Source organism: Bubalus kerabau, chromosome 9 (assembly GCF_029407905.1).
Source record: "Bubalus kerabau isolate K-KA32 ecotype Philippines breed swamp buffalo chromosome 9, PCC_UOA_SB_1v2, whole genome shotgun sequence".
Taxonomy (NCBI): domain Eukaryota; kingdom Metazoa; phylum Chordata; class Mammalia; order Artiodactyla; family Bovidae; genus Bubalus; species Bubalus kerabau.
The window spans coordinates 102,747,240-102,772,262 of record NC_073632.1 but is presented as its reverse complement, the minus strand read 5'-3'; the positions used below and the strand labels follow the sequence as shown (position 1 = coordinate 102,772,262).

At 46.0% G+C, this 25,023-nt stretch overlaps 1 protein-coding gene across 3 annotated transcripts in view; it reads right to left on the bottom strand.

Moving 5' to 3' along the window:
• Positions 1–7,298: 7,298 nt before the first annotated feature.
• Positions 7,299–25,023, bottom strand: part of SNX9 (sorting nexin 9) — an 89,027-nt gene continuing 71,302 nt past the window's right edge. For all 3 annotated transcript variants that reach the window (XM_055536074.1, XM_055536075.1, XM_055536076.1), the window contains 8 exons: positions 24,643–24,746; positions 23,283–23,386; positions 20,945–21,022; positions 16,283–16,359; positions 15,064–15,153; positions 13,041–13,155; positions 10,843–10,934; positions 7,299–8,959 (listed from right to left, as the gene is read on the bottom strand). In XM_055536074.1, coding sequence (XP_055392049.1) covers positions 8,912–8,959; positions 10,843–10,934; positions 13,041–13,155; positions 15,064–15,153; positions 16,283–16,359; positions 20,945–21,022; positions 23,283–23,386; positions 24,643–24,746 — 708 coding nt within the window. In that variant the 3' untranslated portion in view covers positions 7,299–8,911. The remainder of the gene's footprint in view (positions 8,960–10,842; positions 10,935–13,040; positions 13,156–15,063; positions 15,154–16,282; positions 16,360–20,944; positions 21,023–23,282; positions 23,387–24,642; positions 24,747–25,023) is intronic.

The following is a 25,023-nucleotide window of genomic DNA, read 5'->3' as shown; positions in this document are numbered from 1 at the left end:
CTGTAGTGATTTTGGAGCCCCCAAAAATAAAGTCTGACACTGTTTCCACTGTTTCCCCATCTATTTCCCATGAAGTGATGGGACCAGATGCCATGATCTTCGTTTTCTGAATGTTGAGCTTTAAGCCAACTTTTTCACTCTCCACTTTCACTTTCATCAAGAGGCTTTTGAGTTCCTCTTCACTTTCTGCCATAAGGGTGGTGTCATCTGCATATCTGAGGTTATTGATATTTCTCCCCGCAATCTTGATTCCAGCTTGTGTTTCTTCCAGTCCAGCGTTTCTCATGATGTACTCTGCATATAAGTTAAATAAGCAGGGTGACAATATACAGCCTTGATGAACTCCTTTTCCTATTTGGAACCAGTCTGTTGTTCCAAGTCCAGTTCTAACTGTTGCTTCCTGACCTGCATACAAATTTCTCAAGAGGAAGATCACAGAACTTGCTGGTTTTTGAGACTGTTTTTAAATTGTTTTTAAAGTTGTTTTTTAATTTTTAAAAAATCTTTATTGAACTTATTACAATATTGCTTCTATCTTATGTCTTGTTTTTTTGGCCCCAAGGCACGTGGCATCTTAGTTCCCTGAATGGGGATCGAACCCACACCCCCTGCATTGGAAGCCCGCAGTCTTAACCAATGGACCATCAGGGAGGTCCTTCCCGTGTTACTTTAAAGGCTCATCATTTTGTGAAGGATCAGCGCTTGTCAAGCTGAAAGGCAAGAGTGAGCGCTGACTGAGGCTTCAAACTTGGTGCCTGGAGGGTGTGGAGCGGAAGTGGGGGTGTCAGTCCTGGGGTGGGGGTGTCAGTCCTGGGGTGGGGTGTCACTGTTGGGGTGGGGGTGCAGTCCTGGGGTGGGGGTGTCACTGCTGGGGTGGGGGTATTGGTCCTGGGGTGGGGGTGCAGTCCTGGGGTGGGGTGTCACTGCTGGGGTGGGGGTGTCACTGCTGGGGTGGGGGTGTCGGTCCCGCCCTGGTTTCCCCACTGACAGCGGAGCAGCAGTGGTCATTACGGAAGAGAGAATCGGTATCTGCACTGTCCCTCACCAACAGCTGTGGAGTCGATTGGCACCCGCTGACCACTCTGAGATCAAGAAGGTTTGTAGGAAAAAGAGGGTTTCTGTACACTCAGCTTGAATCGCATCTCCTTGCGAGCTCGCCTTTGTCTCATGCCGGCTGAGACGCGCCAGGAGCAGCAGGTAGAAGCTGGAGCCGGTCCAGCTTTCGAATCGGCAGGGTTGAGGAGTGAGGAACGCAGGCAGTCTGCGACACACTCTGCCCTGCCCTTAAGCACACTGGGGCTGGGTCCCCTAGGGGGTCCCTCGGGAGGCAGCGCTGCTCGCACTGAAGCCATGGACGGTGGGCTTGCTCCCAGCTCCCTGCTCTCGTGTGAGCACCTTGGGGAGGCTGCAGGGCTGGTCAGGGCTCTGGACACACCCGCTGTCCAGCCGGCCACCCCAGGGCCGAGGGGGACAGAGATCCAGAGAGCTCACATGACTGGTTCAAGGTGGCAGATGCTGGTACCAGACTTGAGACCACAGCCCAGGGCTCCCACTCACAATTCAGACCTCTCTACGTTGCCAAGGGTTTCTTCACCGGAGGGAAGGTCTTCAAATTTTGATGATTCCCATTTCACAGGGTTGCACCAGCAGGTGAACCGAGGTCTGCATGTGCAGAGGGAATCGGCCTAGTTCATGGTCAGTACTAATAACGCCCAGGAAAGAGATGGTTTGTGAAACTAGATCATTCCGATAGCTTTGAAAAACATTTTTTAGTGATGTCAAATATATTTTTATACATTTTCCCATTTTTATAGAAAAATAGTTGATATACACTGTATAAGTTTAAAGTGTACAGCATGATTTACACATAGTAAGAAATGATTATAATGGGTTCAATTAACATCCATCATCTCATATGGATACAATAAAAAGAAAAGGAGAAAAGAGGAAAAAATTTTCTCCTTGTGATGAAAATCCTCTGGATTTACTCTTAAAAACTTTCCTATACATCGTACAGCAATGTTAGCTACGGTCACCATGTTGTACATTAGATTTTTTTGGACTATGAACAAGCTCATTGTTAAAAAATTCAGAAAAATATAAAGATCACTCAACGTCTTACCCCCAAAGAACCTCTGGAGGAGCTGAGTCTCAGCTCGTGTCCTGCTTCCTGGCCCAAGTGCTGCTTTCTCAGCCTCAGAGCCTCTGGCTGCCCGCGATTCCTGCCCTGCCTTGGGCATGTCTAGATTCACTGATGGCAGCTTTTTATCCTCATCCACAGGCATTTGTTGAATGCCTCCTGTATGTCCCTGAAAACACCTACTGATCCCCAGGCAAATTGCAACTGTCTGTTTGCTTTCTTTTGCTTCAAGTTATTAGTTTAGTATTTGTTTTTATTTATTTGGCTGTCCAGGTCTTAGTCGGCACAAGGCATCTTTTAATTGGGGCATGTGGGATCTACTTCCTTGACCAGGGATCAAACCCAGGCCCCTGCGTTGGGAGCCTGGAGTCTTAGCTACTGACCACCAGCGAAGTCCAAAACAGCTTCTCTGTTTGGGTGCTATTGACACTTCACCTAGAGCTCAGTTGGTAAAGAATCCGCCTGCAGCGCGGGAGACCCGGTGCAGCGTCCGCCTGCAGCGCGGGAGACCCGGTGCAGCGTCCGCCTGCAGCGCGGGAGACCCGGTGCAGCGTCCGCCTGCAGCGCGGGAGACCCGGTGCAGCGTCTGCCTGCAGTGCGGGAGACCCGGGTTCGATCCCTGGGTCGGGAAGGTCCCCTGGAGAAGGAAATGGCAACCCACTCCAGTATTCTTGCCTGGAGAATCCCATGGACAGAGGAGCCTGGCGGGCTACAGTCCATGGGGTCGCAAGAGTTGGACATGACTTAGTGACTAAAGAGAGAGAGAGAGACACTTAGGGTGGATAATTTTCTGTGGGGGCTGTTCTGTGCATTGGAGGACGCTGAGCAACCTCTCAGCTCCTACCCCCCAGATGACAGTTCGTCCTCAGTAAACGTCCCTCCTGTGTCTCCCGAGGACAGGGTTACCTCTGGCTGAGCCCGTGCTCTCAGGGCAAGTGACAGGGCTGTGTGTGTCCTGTGACCTCAGGCATCTGACCGTGGGCGGCCGCCGTGCCCTCACGCACCACCACATGCCCTGAGACCATCTTATACATGGAGAAATGCGTGACTCCAGCTTCCTGGTCAACCAACATCATGTTTGGTGATGTCAGTGGCTTTTCTCTGGAATTGATGATTCACCACCAACCCCACCTCCTGGGCCTCCCCGATTCATCAGGGCTCCTGGGGATGAGCCAGGTGAGAGGCCCTCACCATTAAGAAAAAAAAAAATGTGCTTCAAACTTATGCCTGGCCCGGGTTCCTGGTACACACATTTTTCTCTTTCTCTGCCCACTCCGCCCCCCACCTGGAGTTCTCTGAATGCTATAAATGGATTGCTTAATTGAACTTTACAACTTTCTTTGACTTAAGATATGGATGTGTATTCCTAAAGACCTTTGAACTTAGTCTTGACTCAGAAGCTAAACAATCTTCTCCACAGAGGTTGAATGGCCTTTGGACAATCTGGCCTGTTGTTGGCCTTTGAACTGTTAACAGCATTTAGACAGCATGGGGACTCCGGCTAAAAATACTGTACTATATACACATGAAAGCTATATGAGAGTAGATCCTAAAACTTCTCCTCTCATCCACACAAAATTATAACTATGTGAGGTGATGGACGTGTTCACTAACCTTGGTTATCTTTTGCAAATATATACATACAAATCATTATGGTGTATATCTTCTATTCACACAAGGTTGCACATCACTTATAGCTCAGTAAGGCTGGGGAAAAAATATTCCTTCTGCTTTGCTAAAACTTCAATTTGCTCCCCTGGTTCTTTTTTCGACCACGCTTTGAGGCCTGTAGGATCTTAGTTCCCCAAACGGGGATTGAACCTGGGCTCACTGAGTCCTAACCACTGGACCGCCAGGGAATTCCTCCCCTGGTTCTTTTATACTGTTTGCTGGTGGAGTGTGAAAGATTACAGCTCATCCTTTAATGGTCTCTGCTAGTGTGTATATTTTTTGGTGGCTTTATTCTTAGTTTTTAAAAAATGTTTCCTTACAGAGGTTAACTGCGGGGTATGCGATTTGATTTTGCTCTATTTACAAACAAGTTAGTCTGTTGCTGTTTCATGGATGCTGGCAGGAGAAAGGGCCTCCTGAGTCAGAAGCAAGAGGGGTAACTTAATGGTACAGGCAGCAGGGCGCTTCACCCTATCTTGCAAGTCCATCGCTGGTGACTAGGGGGAGCCAGAGGGACGCCTGCTCGTGCAGTGGGTTGTGTGACAAGCAAGGAAACTGGAGCTTGGGAAATCTGCATTTTATAGCAAGCAGTAAACAGGCCTGCTCTTCTTATCAAAAGACCTTACCTCATCAAGGACATTTACAAATAGGCTGAGAATCAGCCTGGGTGAATGCATAAGGACTCTGTATTCTTGGCACAGCTGACAAGACCCTTGGGAAAGGAGTTCAAATTCTCCTTACTTTGGAGAAAAGAATTTTAAAATCAAACAGGTTAAAAAAACATGCACTGGAAAAAAAATACCTTCCTCCCTCATTATTATTATTAGTTCCCCTTGGCAGTTATTCAAGCATAAAAACAGTTACTTGAGTACTTTTCAGTTCAGTTCAGTTGCTCAGTCGTGTCCAGCTCTTTGCGACCCCATGAATCGCAGCACGCCAGGCCTCCCTGTCCATCACCATCTCCCGGAGTTCACTCAGACTCACGTCCATCAAGTCGGTAATGCCATCCAGCCATCTCATCCTCTGTCGTCCCCTTCTCCTCCTGCCCCCAATCCCTCCCAGCATCAGAGTCTTTTCCAATGAGTTAACTCTTCGCATGAGGTGGCCAAAGTACTGGAGTTTCAGCTTTAGCATCATTCCTTCCAAAGAAATCCCAGAGCTGATCTCCTTCAGAATGGACTGGTTGGATCTCCTTGCAGGCCAAGGGACTCTCAAGAGTCTTCTCCAACACCACAGTTCAAAAGTGTCAATTCTTCGGCACTCAGCCTCCTTCACAGTCCAACTCTCACATCCATACATGACCAATGGAAAAACCATAGCCTTGACTAGACGAACCTTTGTTGGCAAAGTTATGTCTCTGCTTTTCAATATGCTATCTAGGTTGGTCGTAACTTTTCTTTCAAGGAGTAAGCTTTTACTACTTTAAATAAAGGATTCCCAACCTTTAGACGGGATCACTTGAATCCCTCCACGGAGGCTGTAGACCAGGAGTGCTGGGAAAGGCAGTCTCAGGAGCTGTTTTTCCACCCCTGCACAGCCACAAAAGAGGGGTCTCAAGCCTGGGATATCTCTTTATAGAGTTACTCTCATGGCCTGTGTGGGCCTATCTCTTTATTCAGGATTCTCACCCTGTTCTGGGTTTGATATGTATTTCTTTGTTCTGCTTAAGCGCCTGCTCAATCCCACTCCAAGCTCTGTTCCCAGGCAAGAAGGTTCAGGGTCTGTTCCCTGCTGCACAAGAGGGGTGGGTGCAGACCACCTCTCACAGGTTGTCGGGACCGACACTCATTTTTGAAGAAGTTGATCTCCCTCTTTACGTTCGTTCCATCCAGAGCCTGTGAGTTGTGTCTTTTATGGACTCCAACACCTGTCAACCTCACAGGAGGCCAACTTCCTGGACCTGCTGCTTCTGGAGACAGGCAACCGGATTCACATGCTTGACAAATAGACAGACCTTCTCCACCATGCCTTGACCTCTCCTCTCCAGATACTTAGCTACAATGTTTACACTGTCAAGATTTATAAGAATCATAAATTTTCTATCTTTTGTGATAGCTAAAGGTTGATACAAATAATTAAAAATCAGAACATTAACATATCCTATATTAACTGCACAGTGTATCTGAACCCATAGAAGATGAAATATACAGTCAGTCAGTTCAGTTGCTCAGTCGTGTCTGACTCTTTGCAACCCCATGGACCGCATCACCAACTCCTGGAGTTTACTCAAACTCACATCCATCGAGTCAGTGATGCCATCCAACCATCTCATCCCGTCGTCCCCTTCTCCTTCCACCTTCCATCTTTCCCAGCATCAGAGTCTTTTCCGATAAGTCAGCTCTTCACATCAGGTAGCCCAAGTATTGGAGTTTCATTAGGTTTTTAAAATTTTGCAACTTCCAGGAGAATCTTCCAAACACAAACATCCAATGGACACATTTTTCACTGCCTTTCAAGTTCCCTTTCCTGGGTCACAGTCAGCTAACATTATTTCGAGTATCCTATGTCATCTCTTTTTCTTAGAATCCTTTTTCATTTTCCTGGTCCCTTCCTCAGACAATCAATATATGTATGTTAATACTGACTAGGCCACTTGGGCCCCAGAACGAGAGAAGGCTCCTCATGGATCAGGCCACCGTGTGACCTGTCCTGCAGCTTGGGTCATGTGATCCAGCAGATCCAGTGGTACCCAAAGCTTCAGTGTTAGAAAGGGATGCTGTCTGGAGCCTTTGGTGGAAGCATCTCGGTGCAGGCCTTGAGGTTTGGAGCACAGCCCTGCCATCCTCCACAGACAACGACTCTCCTTCTGAGAAATAGCTTTTGGCCTGAAACAGACGGAACGCTTAAGCATGGGCCAGCAAGTCAACATGAGACCTGAGCTGCCCATCAGGACTGGGTGTTACCTGACCACCAGCCTTAAGGCCGAATGTGCACAGCGGCGCTCCCTCACTGAATGGAAACAGCGCTGAAGGCTCACGTTACACGAGGCTGTGGCCCAAACCCCAAGGCCCCCCACCTGCGACACTGCCTCCTCCTCCCACCTGCATCTATGGCCCTCGGGGACCTCCACCAGGAACCGCAGAGGAAGAGAAGTCTGTGCGGGGGTTAACCAGGGTCCCGCCCGACGTGCAGATACCGCCCCCTAGTGGACAGCTGCAGCACCACAGCCTCTCCCTGGACACGCCGGAAGACTTGGGGCATCAAGAGGAGGAAACCTCTTAAGGGATGGACACACACACTCCCTGTAGGTTCTGTTTCCCTGGAGAACCCTAACACACTGGGCATCGGCATTTGTTCTTACTGCCTCACCAGGTGACTATGACATGCTTCCTGGATTGATAATGCTCATTTAAGCAATTAGCATTATTAATTCGTGTTAGGAGAAGTTAAGTTCTGGGGCAAAACTCATTACCAGATGCTCTTCAGCAGCTGGCAACATGAAAGTATGATCCCCCCCCCAAAAAAAATCACACGAAAACACCAGAAAGTGTTTTGAAAAAGTGCTTGAGAATTTACTGTACAGTTTTTTTTTAACAATTTATTTATATGTTGGCTTCTACATGCTCTTGCATTTGTGTAAAACATTTATACATATTCTTTACAATTTGTACATATATTAAATGGCTGTATCATAAACACTGTTCTATGAGATTTTATAAAAGAAAAATCAAGTAGGGAAACTTACTTATAAAACATTAACAACAAAAAAAAACCCGTGATATTGAAGAACAAGAAGTTCTCATATTCGTGTTCATTTGATTTCCTCTTCTATTTACTTTTTGGTTTCACTTTGTTTGTGCTGGCCCAAAACTTTCAATTCCTATCACGTGACTATCAGGTCAGAAGAGGGAGAGTGGTGTGAAAGGGCGCGGTAAGGCAGCCGTGGAGGGCGGCGAGGTCTGCGGGGCTGAGACCGTGTCTGCGAGCATCCCAGGTTAAAGCTGATGGTTCGCCAAGACCCTGTTTTGCTTTATGCCATTAAGTGAAGTACTAGTGATGAGACAATTCTGTCTGAAGTTTGGGACACAGTCAGAAAGAGCATCGCCCTGAACTTTTTCTTCTCGCACGTAAAAGCTTGGGGAGGGCCGCGTGTTACGCGACTTAGCACCCTCCTCAGCCCCTTAAAACCTTCCCATCTGGTGGGGCCGGGCGAGGCTTGCTCACCTGTGCTTCATCGTTTCAGATAATAACCTCCACCGGCCCGCTAGTCTAAAATCCAAATCAAGTGGCAAAATCACGCTTTCCCCAGCACTTCTCACAATGCCTCCTTGAGCAACTCGAGACTGCGAGGCCAACAGAGAGCCTGGGAGGAGCGCTTGCCCACAGAGACATGGCTGCTCCTTCCCCAGGAGCCGAGCCAGAGCACCTCCCCCCCAGACCCTGGGGCTTTCTGGGGGTGAATCCTTCCAGCCTCACCCGGGCTCAGGAGGGATCGCGAGGCAGACGGCACTTTCGGGCGGTAGGAGTGGGGGCTCTGATCCCGGGGTTCCGCCGAGCTGGTCCTCTGGAGGGACGCGTGTGGCAGGGCCACATGAGGGGCGGGAGCCGCGGGAGCCCCTGCCTGCTTCCTCTGTCGAGAAAACTGAGTGTCCGAGTTATAAACATCTCTGTGGAAGGCCTGCAGAGTTTCCTAAATAGATAGGACTCTCAAAGGGTGGAAAGGAGTTATAAAAATATACAAACATATTATGTTTTTTACTCTGGCATATTTTGCGTTTTTTAAGAAAGCAATTAGTAATTATCTGACGTTGGGCAGCAACAGGAGAACTGTGGCTGACTCAAAAATTACAATTTTATGTAAAATATCAGGGGGGCAAATCCCTAATTTTCCATTAAAATTCTGGTAACTTTCAGTACTTTCCCAAAATAGACCATTTCCGTTGGTTTAAATAATGAATCTGGAGATGAACGAAAGACTATTCCTAAAAAACTGATGCATTTAGGCGCTTAATAAAGAAAATGAAGTTTTTTTTCCCAAGTCTCTCTCTTTTTGGTTTTCTTTTTGTTTCTTTTTGGATGATGGGGAAAAAAAAATCCAATTGCGTTGTCCCAAGTCAAAAGGAAGCACTTCGGCGTTTCTCCACGTTCGCTCCACCGGTCCTACATCACCGGGAAGCGGCCGAGGGCCTGCCTCAGCTTTTGTGCAATCTGGTAAGAAACAGAACAGCGTGAGATGTCTCCCCTCGTGACCCTGTGCTTCTCTATTACCTCCATCTCTTCTCAAACACTCCACACATTTCAAATCCTGGCACTGTTAGATGCTCCCAGTCCCTCCCAGCCCCAGCTCAGCCTCTGAGCATTTGAAAGGGAAAGTGTTAGTTGCTCAGTTGTATCCGACTCTTTGTGACCCCATGGACTGTAGCCTGCCAAGCTCCTCTGTCCATGGGATTCTCCAGGCAAAAACACTGGAGTGTGTAGCCATTCCCTTCTCCAGGGGATCTTCCTGACCCAGGGATCAAACCCAGGTCTCCTGCATTGCAGGCAGATTCTTTACTGTCTGAGCCACCAGGAAAGCCCTATAAAAGTGAAAGTGTCTGGGCAGTGGAGTGCATGCTAAGTTGCTTCAGTTGTGTCCAACTCTTCACAACCTTATGGACCGTAACCTGCCAGGCTCCTCTGTCTATGAGATTCTCTAGGGAAGAATACTGGAGTGGGTTGCCATTTCCTTCTCCAGGGGATCTTCTTGACACAGGAGTCAAACTCATGTCTCTTACTCCTGCATGGGCAGACGGGTTCTTTACCACCAGCGCCACCTGGCAGTGGAGAGACCTTCCTAAATTCCCCGATGGGACTGCTGGCGGCGGTGCACAGCTCAAAGGAAGCCCAGCTCCTTCCAACCACGCGACATCATTTCTAGACCAGCCTGTCCTCTCGGGATCCGATCTCTGTGCTGGGCCCAGACTCCCCTGCCTTCCCGGACACCTGTGACCTCCTGAGACAGGCCCTGCTGCTGCTATAGTGTGGAGACAGGCTGCACCTTCAGCTTGTCTCTGAAACCACCTGTTTCTACCACACATGGACAGTATGCACAGAGCACATGAGCCATGGCTCCCTTCCAAGAACCCATGTGGCGGATACGGGAGTGGCAGTGCCCACCCACAGACAAGAGGACGCGTGTGTGGACGTGAGTCTGGAGCTTACTGATCCCTGAATGTACAGGAGATGACACCATGGAAACAGTGGAAAACTTAGTAAGAAACATGGCAGCCAACCTGCGGTCAATCGTAATAAGTTACAGAACTTGTCTTTGAGGTCTGGGTTTCCATTTATGGGCTAGATCTTTGTTTTCTGTACACCCTGGTAAATAACAAAATTTCTCTGCAAAGGTGTGAATGTCTACATTTTCACTACCGGTTCCTGAATGGGACCATCTGAGGCTTCACTCCCCCTCTTGCTTTTGTTTTCCTTCGGAAATCCCTCTGGCACACTGCGAAACCCTCGCTCACACACAAAGCCGGCCTGTGCAGTCCCGCGCGGCGCCAGGCGCCTTCCCCAGCTGAGCCGGCAGGGTGACCTCATCTCACAGCGTCCCCTGTGCAGGGAGCGGTGGGGACCGCACAATAGCGGCTTCTCGGGGGCTCACCACCAGCATCCCGCACCCTTCCTTCTTGAAAAAAACAATGCCCTCTTTAGCCCAGTGTTCTTCAAAAGGAAAACGCAGATACGGTTAAAAGAGATTGGAAAAAAAAAATCCCTGCTCAGTATTCAGCCTCCTTTGGCTTACTGAGAAGTGAAGTTGCTCAGTCGTGTGTCTCTCTGAAATTCCATGGACTGTAGCTTACCAGGCTCCTCTGTCCATTTGATTCTCCAGGCAAGAACACTGGAGTGGGTTGCCATTTCCTTCTCCAGAGGATCTTCTGGACCCAGGGATTGAACCGGGGTCTCTCATATTGCACGCAGACACTTTACCCTCTGAGCCACCAGGGATGCCCGTTAGTTGGCTCATTAGTTAGGGTTAAAAATCACAGGCGCACGAGCTTCACAGGGAGCTCTGGCGGTGCACGGGGAGCCCGGGGGACAGGCCGACTCACCGTTTCGTAGAACTGTGCCTGCTGCTCCAGGTACAGGCGGATGACGCTGTTGTAGTCGTAGATCCGGTTACTGTGGAAGTGATTCATCTCGGCTGCAACCAAGACCAAGACATCGGTCAGTGCCCCCTGGACTGCTAACGAACACAGCTGTGTCTCTGGCCCAGTTATGATTCATCATCAGCCAGGCTGGCCTGTGCCAGTTCCTGACAAAAATGCTATAAAGAGGCTAGAAAAACAATTTGAGTGGGTAACGGCAAAAACACTTTTCCGTAAACAGACGATTACTGTCGATTTGCATGTTAACTCTTCTAAAGCTCAACACGATCACCCAAATGACGGCTCGTTTGAGCAGAAAACCAACTTAGGCCCACTGGCTACCGACGACCTCAGTCCAGAATGTCAAGTCTGTTCACGGAGGCCCTCGCGAGGTGCCCGCTGGGCGCCACCTCCTCTGCTGCAGTGACTGCCCAGGCTGCGGGCTTCCTCAGGCACCTGTGAAAGGCTGGGCAGGCGGTGAGACTTGAGGAAGGTCCTCTTCAGGGCAGCTGATGCCTGATGCCACCGAGCACCAGGACTGCCAAAACTCGGCCTCTTCCCAGGCAGAGGGTCGGATGCCCATCCTTTGTGTTTGCTGGATGTCTCGACTCAGCAAATGAACCCCTTCTCCAGCTCTGCCTCTCAGTGCCACCCCCATCCCATCACCAACATCGGAGAGGCCTTCCTTATCAGGCCCCATATGACCTCTGCCTTTTCCCTACACACCACATCTGCAAAGCCAACTGCTGCTGGCATAAACTCCTGTAAAAAGCTCACTGCTGTTTTAGGTTGTTATCTGAAGTTGTACAACACTTTCATTCGTGTGTTTGGATAATTCCAAACAAAAGCTCAGGAGAACTTTCCCATTCAAAACCCTTCCAAGCCCCCAGCTTCACTCAGGCCTCCCTGAACTGCCCTCATTCTGGAAACCTTTCACACATTCATTCTTCCCTTCTCCTACTTCCTCCCTAGTCCTGAGGATCCTTTGGAAAAGCCCGTAAGTACCCTTCATTCTCTCCCCCAGCACCTCATCTTCTTTGGGTCCTCAAAAGCCTTAGACGGTAGGAGCCAGGTCTCTGGCTGGGCTGTCTAACATCAGCCCCCAATCTGCACCCCCACCTCCATCACGAGCAAATCCTCTTCCTTGAGCAGAGTTTTTTCTGTTTGTTTTTCCATCAAAACCTTTTCATGGCTTCCTAAGGCCCACAACAAGTCTAGACTCTTCTGCCTGGCTTTTGAGGCCTCCCAGAATCTCCAAAGTCTCCCCCGATAACCTGCTGCTGCTGCTGCTGCTAAGTCGCTTCAGTCATGTCCGACTCTGCGCGACCCCATAGACGGCAGCCCAACAGGCTCCTCCGTCCCTGGGATTCTCCAAGCAAGAACACTGGAGTGGGTTGCCATTTCCTTCTCCAATGCATGAAAGTGAAAAGTGAAAGTGAAGTCGCTCAGTCATGTCCAACTCTGTGTGACCCCATGGACTGCAGCCTACCAGGCTCTTCTGTCCATGGGATTTTCCAGGCAAGAGTACTGGAGTGGGGTGCCATTGCCTTCTCCTCCCAATAACCTGCAAATGTGTTTTATTCCCAAAGACCAAGGACATCATCTGGTCCCATTTTGTTTTGTGTGCTTTGTTCCTACTAGAACATCCTTCCGCTCCCTCCTTGGCCCATGTATTCCATCCATCCGCCAAAACATGAAAAATCCATTCACTACTCCTATCTGCTGGAAAAATTAGTATTTTCTTTTTAGTAACGGTCAAACCATGCCAAAAATGCTATGTCCAAACTCCCTTCGCATTCTATGGTCTTGGGGCCTGCAGGTTACATGCTGCTAAGAGCTGGATTCGGGAATCTAGTCTGGATAGGGCCTGCTATTAAAGATTATGAAAGGAATCTTCAGGGTCTCCAAGAAGAAATAGAAACGTACAGGTTTAATCACGTTGCCCTTTGTAGTTACGTCAGGTAAACGCATGAAAAACTAAATATAAATATTACAGCTTTTAACACTGGGATCCCACAAACAACAGGCTTAGGAAGATATTTTGAATCAGTTCCTATTAACTTAACTGCTGTTCATACTGGAATTTCTCTCCAGCAAGGAAAATAGAAAATTTTCTTGGAAAAAAATCTCCACTAGCTACACACAGACCTTACCGTTCTTACCTTGCAAAGCGTAAGACATTGTGCCGACGCGCTTCACCATGTTCTGTTTGTCCTGGGGGGTGATCTTACTGGTTGAGACCAGTTTATCACTTTCCTTCACTTTTTCTATTGCTCCCTGTGAAATACAAAATGCGGTGGTATTCATAAAACACATCTAAAGGATTAGTCATTAGCTTAAAATGTAACAAAGCCAACATATTCTATAATTGTCTTGCTACTGAATAGGAAAATGTCCCCACAAAATGAGAACATGAGGAACGCATCTCACTGTAACTTCCTGTAAGGCGCTTGGAAACAAAAATGCTGCTATTCCTGTAAAATACAGCTGAGCTGAAACCTACACTTTTATGCTACAACAAGGCTGAAAACTAAACAGCACTCTCTATCTGTAATATGAGTAAGTCATTGTCAGGTGAGAGCGGTACATGATTGGAAAACAGGCACTAGCTTTAGGAAGTCATTTGATCTGGGACAGTCTAGTGTATGTGCCTGGGTACTCTTGCAGAGTATTTCATAAGCTGGTGCCTCGCTGTGCTGATCATAAGCTTTACTGTGATTTCTGTAAGAAGCTCTGGACTAACTTCAAATTAACACTGAGGTGGAAACCGCTGTACAAGTTGCAAACATTTCCCACACTCGTGTCATCACACAGCTCACGGGCGCTGTCTGGGAAGAACTCTATGCCTGTGTATGAATCAGGTTCCCCACCTAGAACTCTCAAGGCAGGCACAAACTCCTACAACAAGCTAACTGCTCTGAGGTTTTTTTTTTTTCCTGAGATTTTAATTTTATTTTTTTATTCCCACCCACCCCCATTTACAGCAAGGTACCTGACAGATAACATTATATTAGTTTAAGGTGCACAACATAACGAATTTGAGACATGTGTATAATGCAAGATGATTACTACCGTAAGTTTTAAGATCCATCACCTCAGTGAGTTATAAACTATTTTTTTCCTGTGATGAGAATTTTTAAGATCTACTCTCCCAGCAGTTCCACCTGTGGGTATATACCCAAAGAAAACAAAAACAGTGTTTCAAAATAAACCCAAGCACATCACAATACCCTAGAGTATGACAGCTGATAAAACACCCACAGTAATGAGGTTTGAAAAAGAAAAATGAACCAGAATCAAAATCTGAGGACACTCCAAACCGATCTTTATTTAGTTTTAAAAAAGTACCTTTATGATGGGAACTATATAGTTTCCTTTCTATTAATGTAAACAAATAAAATCGACATTGACCATTCTGATCTTAATTGGGAGAGACTTTGTCAGGTTCGGGGACAGGACATCTGATTTCGCCTGGACAGGAAAGGCCCTGGGAGGACTTGCCCATGCAGTGTGCAGGGAGGGTCTCGCTGATGAGGGTAAGAACCACTCCTGACACTGACTTGAACACCAGACACCATGATTACTACGCTGTGACCTGACCTAAGTGTGTCCATAAAGGAATATCTATCATCCTTTTAGTTCCCTCCAAATAACCCTTCTCCAGGACAGAAGACACTCAACAGCCACTCAGGCATCTAAATGTGACAGGACCGCATGATGTCAGCCTGCAGAGCTGCTCTGGCTGGTTTTGGAGAGGAGCCCCTAATGGGAGTGGTGTGTGGGTGTGTGCGTGTGTGTGTGGAGTGTGTATGGGTGTGTGTGCGCGCGCGTGTGTGGGGTGTGTGTGCGCGCACGTGTGTAGTGTCTGTGTGTGGTGTGTGTGTGTGTGTGCGCATGCGTGAGTGTGTGTGTGGGGGTGTGTGTGTGTGGGGTGTGTGTGTGTCTGTGTGTGTGTGGGTGTGGGTGTCTATGTCGGGTGTGCGTGTGTGTGGTGTGTGTGTGTGCATCTGTGTGTGTGTGTGTGCATCTGTGTGCACGAGTGTGCGTGTGTGTGGGTGTGTATGGGTGTGTGTGTGTGCATGCGTGTTGTGTGTGTGGGTGTGTGGTGAAGCTCCAGCAGGTGGCCCTGCACCTGGGTCCTGCTTCAGCAGGGACCTCATCTGCAAATGCCTAGGATCAAGTTACCTTGTGAGCGCCAAGAATGTCAGGGAAGCAGCCAAGGAAGCCTTTATATTCATGATTACATTCCATCAGGAAATGGAGATCTTTCTTTGGCTGTAACAAGAAAGACTGGCTATTATTGGTGGAAGAATTCAGACAATCAAAGAGAAAACGGTTACATTTAAGGGCTGTATCAGCTGAATCTGCTGGGCATGACACAAAGTTACTGAGTGTGAAGTAGTCAGCCTAGTTCTCCTATAAGAAAATAATCCCCAAGAACTCTATACTGTCATTGTAGGCTGTGAAAAAATGATAAAACTGTGGATTATTAGGTTGGTTGGTAAAATTAGCTATTTTGAACTGGCCCAAAAGACAACACTGTGGAAAAAATTAAAAAAAACTAGTTAACACTGTATGTTTACACAGAGGCAAATAAGATGTTATAGCTTAGTGTACAAATTTTAGCAGAAAATAAAAAAATTGCTAAAAATCTGGTAATCATTAAAAGTGGCAACTATAAATTTTTCCATTTTTCTGTGATAATATTTAAAGTTTTGGTGTGCACGATTCTAAAAATTAATCTTTTTTTTTTTTTTTTTTTTACAAGTATCAGGAGAGTAGTTAACGACCACATGAATGTATGGGTATTCAAATATATATTTCAAGTTGTCATCTGCAAAAAAAAAAAAAAATTTTTTTTTAATTTAAGGGATTGAAACAACCTCAATGGTTAGTCCCCTTAAGGAAACATTATCTGTTAACTATTAACATAACTGAAATCAGGCTACTAAAGACTCCAATAAAAGCCAGGTGGCCACAACGATATCTGCTGCCTGCCAGGAACCTGACCAGGGTTTTCTCTTTATTAGCTGTTCATCCTCAGACCACTCCCAGGCAGGTGCTTCCATCGCTATCTACAGACCAGGAAACCCCTGCTCTGAGAGGCTGAGCAAGACTCCAAACAGGGACCAGAGTGAAGCTCTTCCCTGTACGTTCTAATCCCCTGGTGGCTGAGATGGATCCAGACCATCGGCGTTGGGAGCTATTGAGTCATCCTGATGATGAATTATCCATTACTTTAGCTTGGCCTTGAAATGCTACTACTTGGTGTAATTAATAAAGATGCACAGCGACAGAAGAGAACAGCCATTTGGAAAGCTTGTCTTAAAACAGGTTTTAAATAAAACATGTGGATTAGGTAGCATAAAATCTTAACTAGAACCATGTGGCTACGTTAATATACCTGTTCTGCCACAAGGCTGGCAATTTCTTCGTAAGTCTTTCCTGCTTCAGTTATCGCGTCATTGAGATCTGTTTCACCTGAGAATCAAGACATTGTATGAGTGTTACAACTTACAGTTCCTTTTCATTACTTCTAAAATTTTATTATAGCAAACTTCAGACTTTGCAAACTATACAACAGTAGAATGATTCCTCATCTACCCATCCCCTAACTTCCCAACTAACAGCCTATGTCCAATCTTTCAGTCCCCTCCCTTCCTCTCCCTTTTACTGGTCATGTAACACTTCATCCATACATTTTACCTAAAAGACAAGGCCTCTTTAAGAAATAGAGACAACCCCAATCTCACACCTAAGAAACGACCACTGGTCCTGATAAACCGTCCAGCCAGTATGCAGCTGCCTGGTGTCTCCAACCAAGCTGGCTGCTTGAGTCAGGATGCAAAGGCCATCCACGCAGCACAGAGCTGACATGCTTCCTACAGAGGTTCTTTCTCCTCTGTGTGTTTTTCTGGCAAATTTCTTTTGGGGACATGTTGACGAAACCAGGCTGTGTGTCTTGGTCCCACGTCGGGTTCTGTTGAGCGAGTCTCGGTGGTGACAACAGAGTCCTCTGTTTCCTGTGTTGCCTAGATCTTTCATTTTAGTATTTATTTAGTATTTTAGGCTTGCAAATTGGTGCTACACTACTTCTGTCACTGCTTTATTAGCTGAAATACGTTTATAAAGACAAACTTTATCAGCTTTTTCGTTACCTTGAGGTATATAGGGACAGGAAGAACAGGTTAAATGCTTCCTTCTTTTTACAGTTTTCAGAATTTAAGTTGATTCTATTCCATCCTCCAAAGGTGACTGAGATTAACTTTTTAAGAATATCATCGCAAGTCTGGATTAAAGTTGATATGCTTAGTTTCACGGGAGAAGACAATGGCACCCCACTCCAGTATCTTGCCTGGAAAATCTCATGGACAGAGGAGCCTGGTGGGCTGCAGTCCATGGGGTCGCGAAGAGTCGGACACGACTGAGTGATTTCACTTTCACTTTTCACTTTCATGCACTGGAGAAGGAAATGGCAATCCACTCCAGTGTTCTTGCCTGGAGAATCCCAGGGATGGGGGAGCCTGGTGGGCTGCCATCTATGGGGTCACAGAGTCGGACACGACTGACGCGACTTAGCAGCAGCAGCAGCAGCAGCAGCTTAGTTTCACAGCAATCATTATCTTCACTAAGCTCAAATTTTTGTTCCATAGGACAGTGGAAGGTTCTTCAGATTGGCATCAGAGTTCTTTCCCTCCCAGCTCTGGGTTATTTCAGGGAAACAATGTTTTGAAATCGCCATGTGGGTGATGCTGGGAGTGCTTGGACTTGATTACTATTTCTAGGCCTTTTCAGTGAACAAAGCCAAGTGTGTATCTGTTAATTCCAAATTTCTAACTTATCTCCCCACCTTCCCCCTTTGGTAACTAAATTTTTTTTTCCCCATGTATGTGAGTCTGTTTCTGTTTTGTAAATAAGTTCATTTTTATCACGTTTTTAGATTCCACGTGTAAATGGGATCATATATTTGTCTTTCTCTGACTTCACTTAGTATCATAATCTCTAGGCCCATCCATGTTGCTGAAAATGGCATCATTTCATTTTTTATGGCTGAGTAATATTCCATTTATATAAATACCACATCCTCTTTATCCATTCATCTGTTGATGGACATTTAGGTGCTTCCACGTCTTGGCTATTGTAAAAAGGGCTGCTATGAACACTGCGGTGCCTGTACCTCTTTGAATTAGAAGTTTCACCTTTTCATAATTTTCAGATACATGCCCAGGAATGGGATTGCTGGATCATATGGCAGCTCTGTATTTAGTTTTTTTAAGGAACCCCCATACTGTTCTCCATTTCTGTTAGGTCCACAGAAATGGTATGGACCTAACAGAAGCAGAAGATATTAAGAAGAGATGGCAAGAATACACAGAAGAACTATACAAAAAAGATCTTCACGACCCAGATAATCATGATGGTGTGATCACTGACCTAGAGCCAGACATCCTAGAATGTGAAGTCAAGTGGGCCTTAGAAAACATCACTACGAACAAAGCTAGTGGAGGTGATGGAATTCCAGTTGAGCTATTCCAAATCCTGAAAGATGATGCTGTGAAAGTGCTGCACTCAATATGCCAGCAAATTGGGAAAACTCAGCAGTGGCCACAGGACTGGAAAAGGTCAGTTTGCATTCCAATCCCAAAGAAAGGCAATGCCAAAGAATGCTCAAACTACCTCACAATTGCACTCATCTCACATGCTAGTAAAGTAATGCTCAAAATTCTCCAAGCCAAGCTTCAGCAATATGTGAACCGTGAACTTCCTGATGTTCAAGCTGGTTTTAGAAAAGGCAGAGGAACCAGAGATCAAATTGCCAACATCCGCTGGAGCATAGAAAAAGCAAGAGAGATCCAGAAAAACATCTATTTCGGCTTTATTGACTATGCCAAAGCCTTGGACTGTGTGGATCACAATAAACTGTGGAAAATTCTGAAAGAGATGGGAATACCAGACCACCTGATCTGCCTCTTGAGAAATCTGTATGCAGGTCAGGAAGCAAAAGTTAGAACTGGATATGGAACAACAGACTGGTTCCGAATAGGAAAAGGAGTTCGTCAAGGCTGTATATTGTCACGCTGTTTATTTAACTTATATGCAGAGTACATCATGAGAAATGCTGGACTCGAAGAAACACAAACTGGAATCAAGATTGCTGGGAGAAATATCAATAACTTCAGATATGCAGAGGACACCACCCTTATGGCAGAAAGTGAAGAGGAACTCAAAAGCCTCTTGATGAAAGTGAAAGTGGAGAGTGAAAAAGTTGGCTTAAAGCTCAACATTCAGAAAATGAAGATCACGGCATCCGGTCCCACCACTTCATGGGAAATAGATGGGGAAACAGTGTCAGACTTTATTTTTCTGGGCTCCAAAATCACTACAGATGGTGACTGCAGCCATGAAATTAAAAGACGCTTACTCCTTGGAAGAAAAGTTATGACCAACCTAGATAGCATATTCAAAAGCAGAGACATTACTTTGCCAACAAAGTTTCGTCTAGTCAAGGCTATGGTTTTTCCTGTGGTCATGTACGGATGTGAGAGTTGGACTGTGAAGAAGGCTGAGTGCCGAAGAATTGATGCTTTTGAACTGTGGTGTTGGAGAAGACTCTTGAGAGTCCCTTGGACTGCAAGGAGATCCAACCAGTCCATTCTGAAGGAGATCAGCCTTGGGATTTCTTTGGAAGGAATGATGCTAAAGCTGAAACTCCAGTACTTTGGCCACCTCATGTGAAGAATTGACTCATTGGAAAAGACTCTGATGCTGGGAGGGATTGGGGGCAAGAGGAGAAGGGGATGACAGAGGATGAGATGGCTGGATGGCATCACTGACTCGATGGACGTGAGTCTGGGTGAACTCCGGGAGTTGGTGATGGACAGGGAGGCCTGGCGTGCTGTGATTCATGGGGTCGCAAAGAGTCGGACACGACTGAGTGACTGATCTGATCTGATCTGATCTGATACTGTTCTCCATAGCGGATGCATCAATTTAAATTCCCACCAACAGTGTAGGAGGGCTCCCTATTCTCCACACCTTCTCCAGCATTTATTATTTGTATACTTTTTGATGATGGCCATTCTGAGTGGTGTGATACCTCACTGCAGTTTTGATTTGCATTTCTCTAACTGGCGATGTTGAGCACCTTTTTGGGGTCTCTTGGCCACAAGATGCTTATCTTCCCAGACCTTGGGTTCCTCATCTAAAAAAATGGGGGCCAGACCAACTCAAAACTCCTGCCCAAGCTTAAAGTTTTAACTGAAAGACACAATTCAGCCAAGCCAACAAAAAATATTCAAATACGGGAGTCACAGGTCTTACATTTTGGTTAAAGACTAATTTCTTATACCTGGAAATACTCAGACATTGACCTCCAAAGACCTACCCTCCCTGGATATCAGAATAATGCCACGGTGACAGTACCAAGCCTATCATTTCTGTAAGCAACAGGACGTCCTCAAATTGAATAGGTGCCACTCACCTGGCAAATACTTTTACTTCCTACCAGCTCCATATGCCAAATTAAGAAAACAAACCAAGATACAAAAGAAACTGCTAACTTGCAAGTGTTGTCCATGGGAATCCACAATGAACTCAAAATACCACAAGTGAGATATACAATATGGGATAAGCTGAAAACAATAATGAGTTAGCAAGGGACATAAGGCAATATGAACTTGTTACTCAGTCAAGAGTTTTCCCTCCCAATGTCCCTGATAAGATCTGGCTCCTGACAGTCAGGCCCGGCTTCAGAGTTTGGCAGAGACGACAGCAGGGCAGAGTGTCGAGTACCGCACCCGCCTGCTTCACTAAAGCACAAGAGCTGCATCTGAGCACAGGACAGGCAAGGACGCTAGCCAGGAAATCCAACTATTACCACCCACTACTTTTCTCAGAAACTAATAAGGTGAGGTGGCAAAAGTCCTCAGTGGAGCGGTGCAGCCAGTTTAAACATCACTGACGGTGGTGCTTCACTGCAGTTATCGCTTGTCTGCAAGAGCCTGAGGAGGCTGGTCTGTGTGGATAAGACACCCAGGGCCCAAAGAACAAATAAAGAAAGATGTACCTTGATAACCACTAGAGCTGAAGACTGTGGCTAAGCTCTGCAAGGCCTTCCCTATCTTCTGATATTCCTTGGGTAATGCTGAAAGAGAAAAAAGTCATTCACTAAATGGAGCAAAATTAAATGATCCAACTATTTTCTCAAAGTATTTTTATAGAAAATCTGAAATGATTCTAAATAGTCTATATTCCTTAACAGTGTAGGAGGATATCAGAATATCAATACAGACAAACTGTTTTTAGAAATTAATTTTTCTTCAATTTTTAATTAATCAATTGTTCAATAAATAGTGGACACTATTATTATGAACACCACAACCAGCGCCCACACTCTCATTCACTGAATGAAATCAAAATGAACCGGAAGCTCATTTGGAAGATGATTTCTAGGTTTGAGTCCTTTCGTGTATACAACACCAACCTGATCATCACAACCACCCCTCTATCAATGCAGATGCACTGTCTCCCCTTCCTGGGTTAGGAAAGCTGGGGTCACGTGGCTAGAAAGTGGTGGATCTGGTGCCTGTTATTCCTAATCCGCTGCTTTTCCCACTCTGCCATGTACCTATGAGTGATTATTTACAAAACAAAACACGACCAAAAGCAACGGGGTGTGGAAGAAAACAGCAATGGAACATCACAGGACCAGGGAGGAGGGATTTTAGCTTTCTCATCTGTATAATAAGATTAATTAAATCATCTGCAATGCTCCTCTAGTGCTAAATCCTAGGCTTCTAGGATCACTCTGGAGAACTCTCCAGAGAAGAGTCTTTGTATCTTAGGCTACTTTTATTTGCAATCTGTACACAGTTTCCTGAAACACATCTACTGTCTTCAAAAGAAACCATTACTTGCATTTGAAAAGACTATGCTATTAATAAAGAAAGATGATTCAAATGTTTCTTTAAAAAAAATTCTAGGACAGAGAAATGTGACAAACGGTCTACAAGCTGTAAGAAACGGAAACACAAACTCAAATTACATTAGCTTGGTTAATAAATTGTTCACCCTTTTGTAACTCAGTTTTGGCCTTTACACCGGGGATTAAAAACTCTTTTGTGAGAGGAAAGAAACTATGGCTGAATCAAATTCTAAACAAAACATGTCAACCTCCTGCCCCCAAAAGAGAGCAGCCTAATGCTATTACTATTTACTGATTTTGGTCTGTGGATTTTACAGGACATGGAGTTGACCAGACGTTAGACATAAGGGATTTGATTCTTTAATAGAAGCCATAATCCCAGATTTTTGTGATATCCTTAAAAATTTTAAGATTTTCACTCCTTTAAATTTTTCTTTAAAAAGGGGAAACTAAGAGACTGTTAATATTAAAAAAAAAAAAAAGCAGAGAAAAAAATAAAAAGGGGAAACAGCTGAATTTACAATTATTATTTTTAAAATTAAATTATTTCATTTATATTTTAGAGAAGTATCACTCCCTTTTTTGCTCATGAGTTATTCCCTGTGACCAAAGGCCTGAAACAGATTTTGTTTTCTGACGCTGCATCTGTATAGGTCATGTTTTCAGGCTCAGCTCTATTTTCAGCATTTCTCTGCCATGGGAAAGGAGCCGGTGTTATGACTCCCGGCGTCTGCCCCTCGAGCATGAACAGCTGGTACACGACAACGGTTCCGTTGATATAAAATATCATGTGAATGGTGGAGGGCCATTGTAAGGCCTGGTTTTTTCCTGCAAAGGGCCAGACAGGAAACATTTTAGGCTTTGCTGGGCTGCAGGTTTCTGCTTAAAGTACTCAATTCGGCCACCCTTCACACAAGCAGCCAAGGCGTGACCACCACAGCTGACCCAGGACTGTACTTCTCTCCTTGGCTGCTGGATGGCAGAGCGGCCCGGGTCTAGGGATACGGGAAAACAGTCCAGTGGACAGAGGGCAGGGAGGGTGCAGCACAGCAGGCAGAGAGCGGAGCGGACAGCGGCACTTCTGCTCGGGGCTGACCCCGGCTCCGGGCTTTCTGCTACCACCCGCCACCAGGCTTTCCTAAAATTAGAGCTTTAATCAAACACACAACTCACTAAGGGATGACTATTAAAAAGTAAGATCCTGAGATTAAAAATAACCACGGGTACTTTCTCTGCAGGCAGAAAGGATGACTCTTCCATAGATGACAAACCTCACATAACTGGAAATATTTAAGTGAACGTGATGCTTTTTTACGGGGGTTCTCGAACTGGCTTTGCTCAAGCGAGTTTTCTGTGCTGAAACAAGGGTTGGGAAGTGAGGCTCCTCAGAGCGCCGTGGGTGTGACGCCGGTCCGGCTCACTGAGCGCATCTCTGCCTGCGGGGGCTGGTTCCCAGGGGGACGCCGGGGACGGCACTTACGTCCTGTGCACCGCTTCCAGTGCTCCTGCCCCACGTTCAGCAGCTCCTTCACGCCGTCATCCATGGCTTTGGTGAACTTGCCGACAGCATCACACCTCTGTTCTCTGTGGGGCAAAAACACGAGGAGGTTGTGTCCCTGACTTCACTACCCAACGTCCAGACAGTGTGAGGTGTAAGAGGAGAAAAGTCCAGTGTGGTCAGGGGAGCTCACAGCAAGCCTGACCACAGGTACCTGTGCCGTGCCTTCTAGCAACTGCGCTGTAACTAAATTAGTCTTAAAAACCGGCTGGATTCAGGTTTTGAAAGAACTGCTTTCACATCTGCCACTTATATTTTAACTCTGCTTCCTTTCGCCCTCCAATTCCTTGGGAATGCTAACGAAAATTGTTCTAAAGTAAACAAAATCTTCGTTTCTTGAGTCTCTTCCTGAGTGAAGCTCCATCCCTGCAGGCCCTGGTGACTACGGCATGCGTTGCTAGTGGTAGCTGTTCCCTCGTTCCAACAAACACGTCAATGAATCAGAGAAAATAAACCCACACACACAGCATCTAAGTGATACAGAGGATACCAGTTCCTTCAGGATTAAAAAGCTTTTCCTGACTTGAAAAAAATTATCACAATATACTTTTAAATGAAAGAGGAGGTTATAACAGAGACTGTATAATGCGAGGTCACTTTTGTTTACACAACCATTTTCCCTTCAGATACATGTTTTCAGAGTAGGGTTTGGAAGAACACAGACCTAAGTCAACATATTAACACTGATTTTCTCTCTGCGTAGTTAGAAGACTGTCTATATACTGGGTAAAACATAAGCAATGGTTATACATTAAGAAAAAAGGCTGCTTAAAATTATTACTATGAACACACACAAGATTTCTTATGAGTCTTTATACAAAAAAGGAACTACTCCAGACTTTCAACCAAGCCCACATTAAAAAGATGACAAGATTAAAAACAAGAGATTAAAAAAACACTGGACAAACAGGCCTGAGATTGCTCTCTTCAAGGCTACGTTCAAAGAGATTTCTGGCCCGTGGACTGATCTGTGGGTGTCTGCTGGCCCGGTGCCACGCCGTGTCATCACGCTTTATTGTTAATAACTACTAACCACTGTAACAACTATGAAATCACTGACTTCAAGGTAAGAAGGAAGCGGACTTTAACTGATGTTACGGTTAGAAAGGCAGTGTTTCAAGTACAAGCAATGTTCTCCTTAACTTCTGACTACAAACCCCACTCATTTCACACCCTTTCGTCTGATGATGTGAATTCCAGGTGTGGTCAGACGGGCCAAGGCCTGTGAGCAGAGGAGGCAGGCTTGGTTGGGGAAGCAGCGGAGGCTGGCAGGATCTCTTACATTTCTACCAAGTCCAGGTCAGGCGCCTCTGGTTCCATGGTGGAGAATATCATAACTCCCACCAGCTCATCTTTCTCAGCCTTCCTCTTCCCGGTTTTCCATTCCTGTAAAGAGGAACATTATGACGTTCAAGTGGGGAGCAGAGGCAACAGCTCTTTCAAAATCCCGTCCTAGCGTCGGCTCACTGACCGTCTTTATCCTTCTAACTTTCGGGAGGCAGTGCCCATGCCGTCTCCCTCTGCACCCCTGCATCTCCAACTCCATCCTGCACGTGAACAGTGTGAACGGTGCTGCTGTGCAAAACGGTCCTTAAGAGCCCAAATCCTTTCGGACTGAGGTGAGCCAGGACTTCTCCTTTCCTGAGGCCCACCCACCCATACA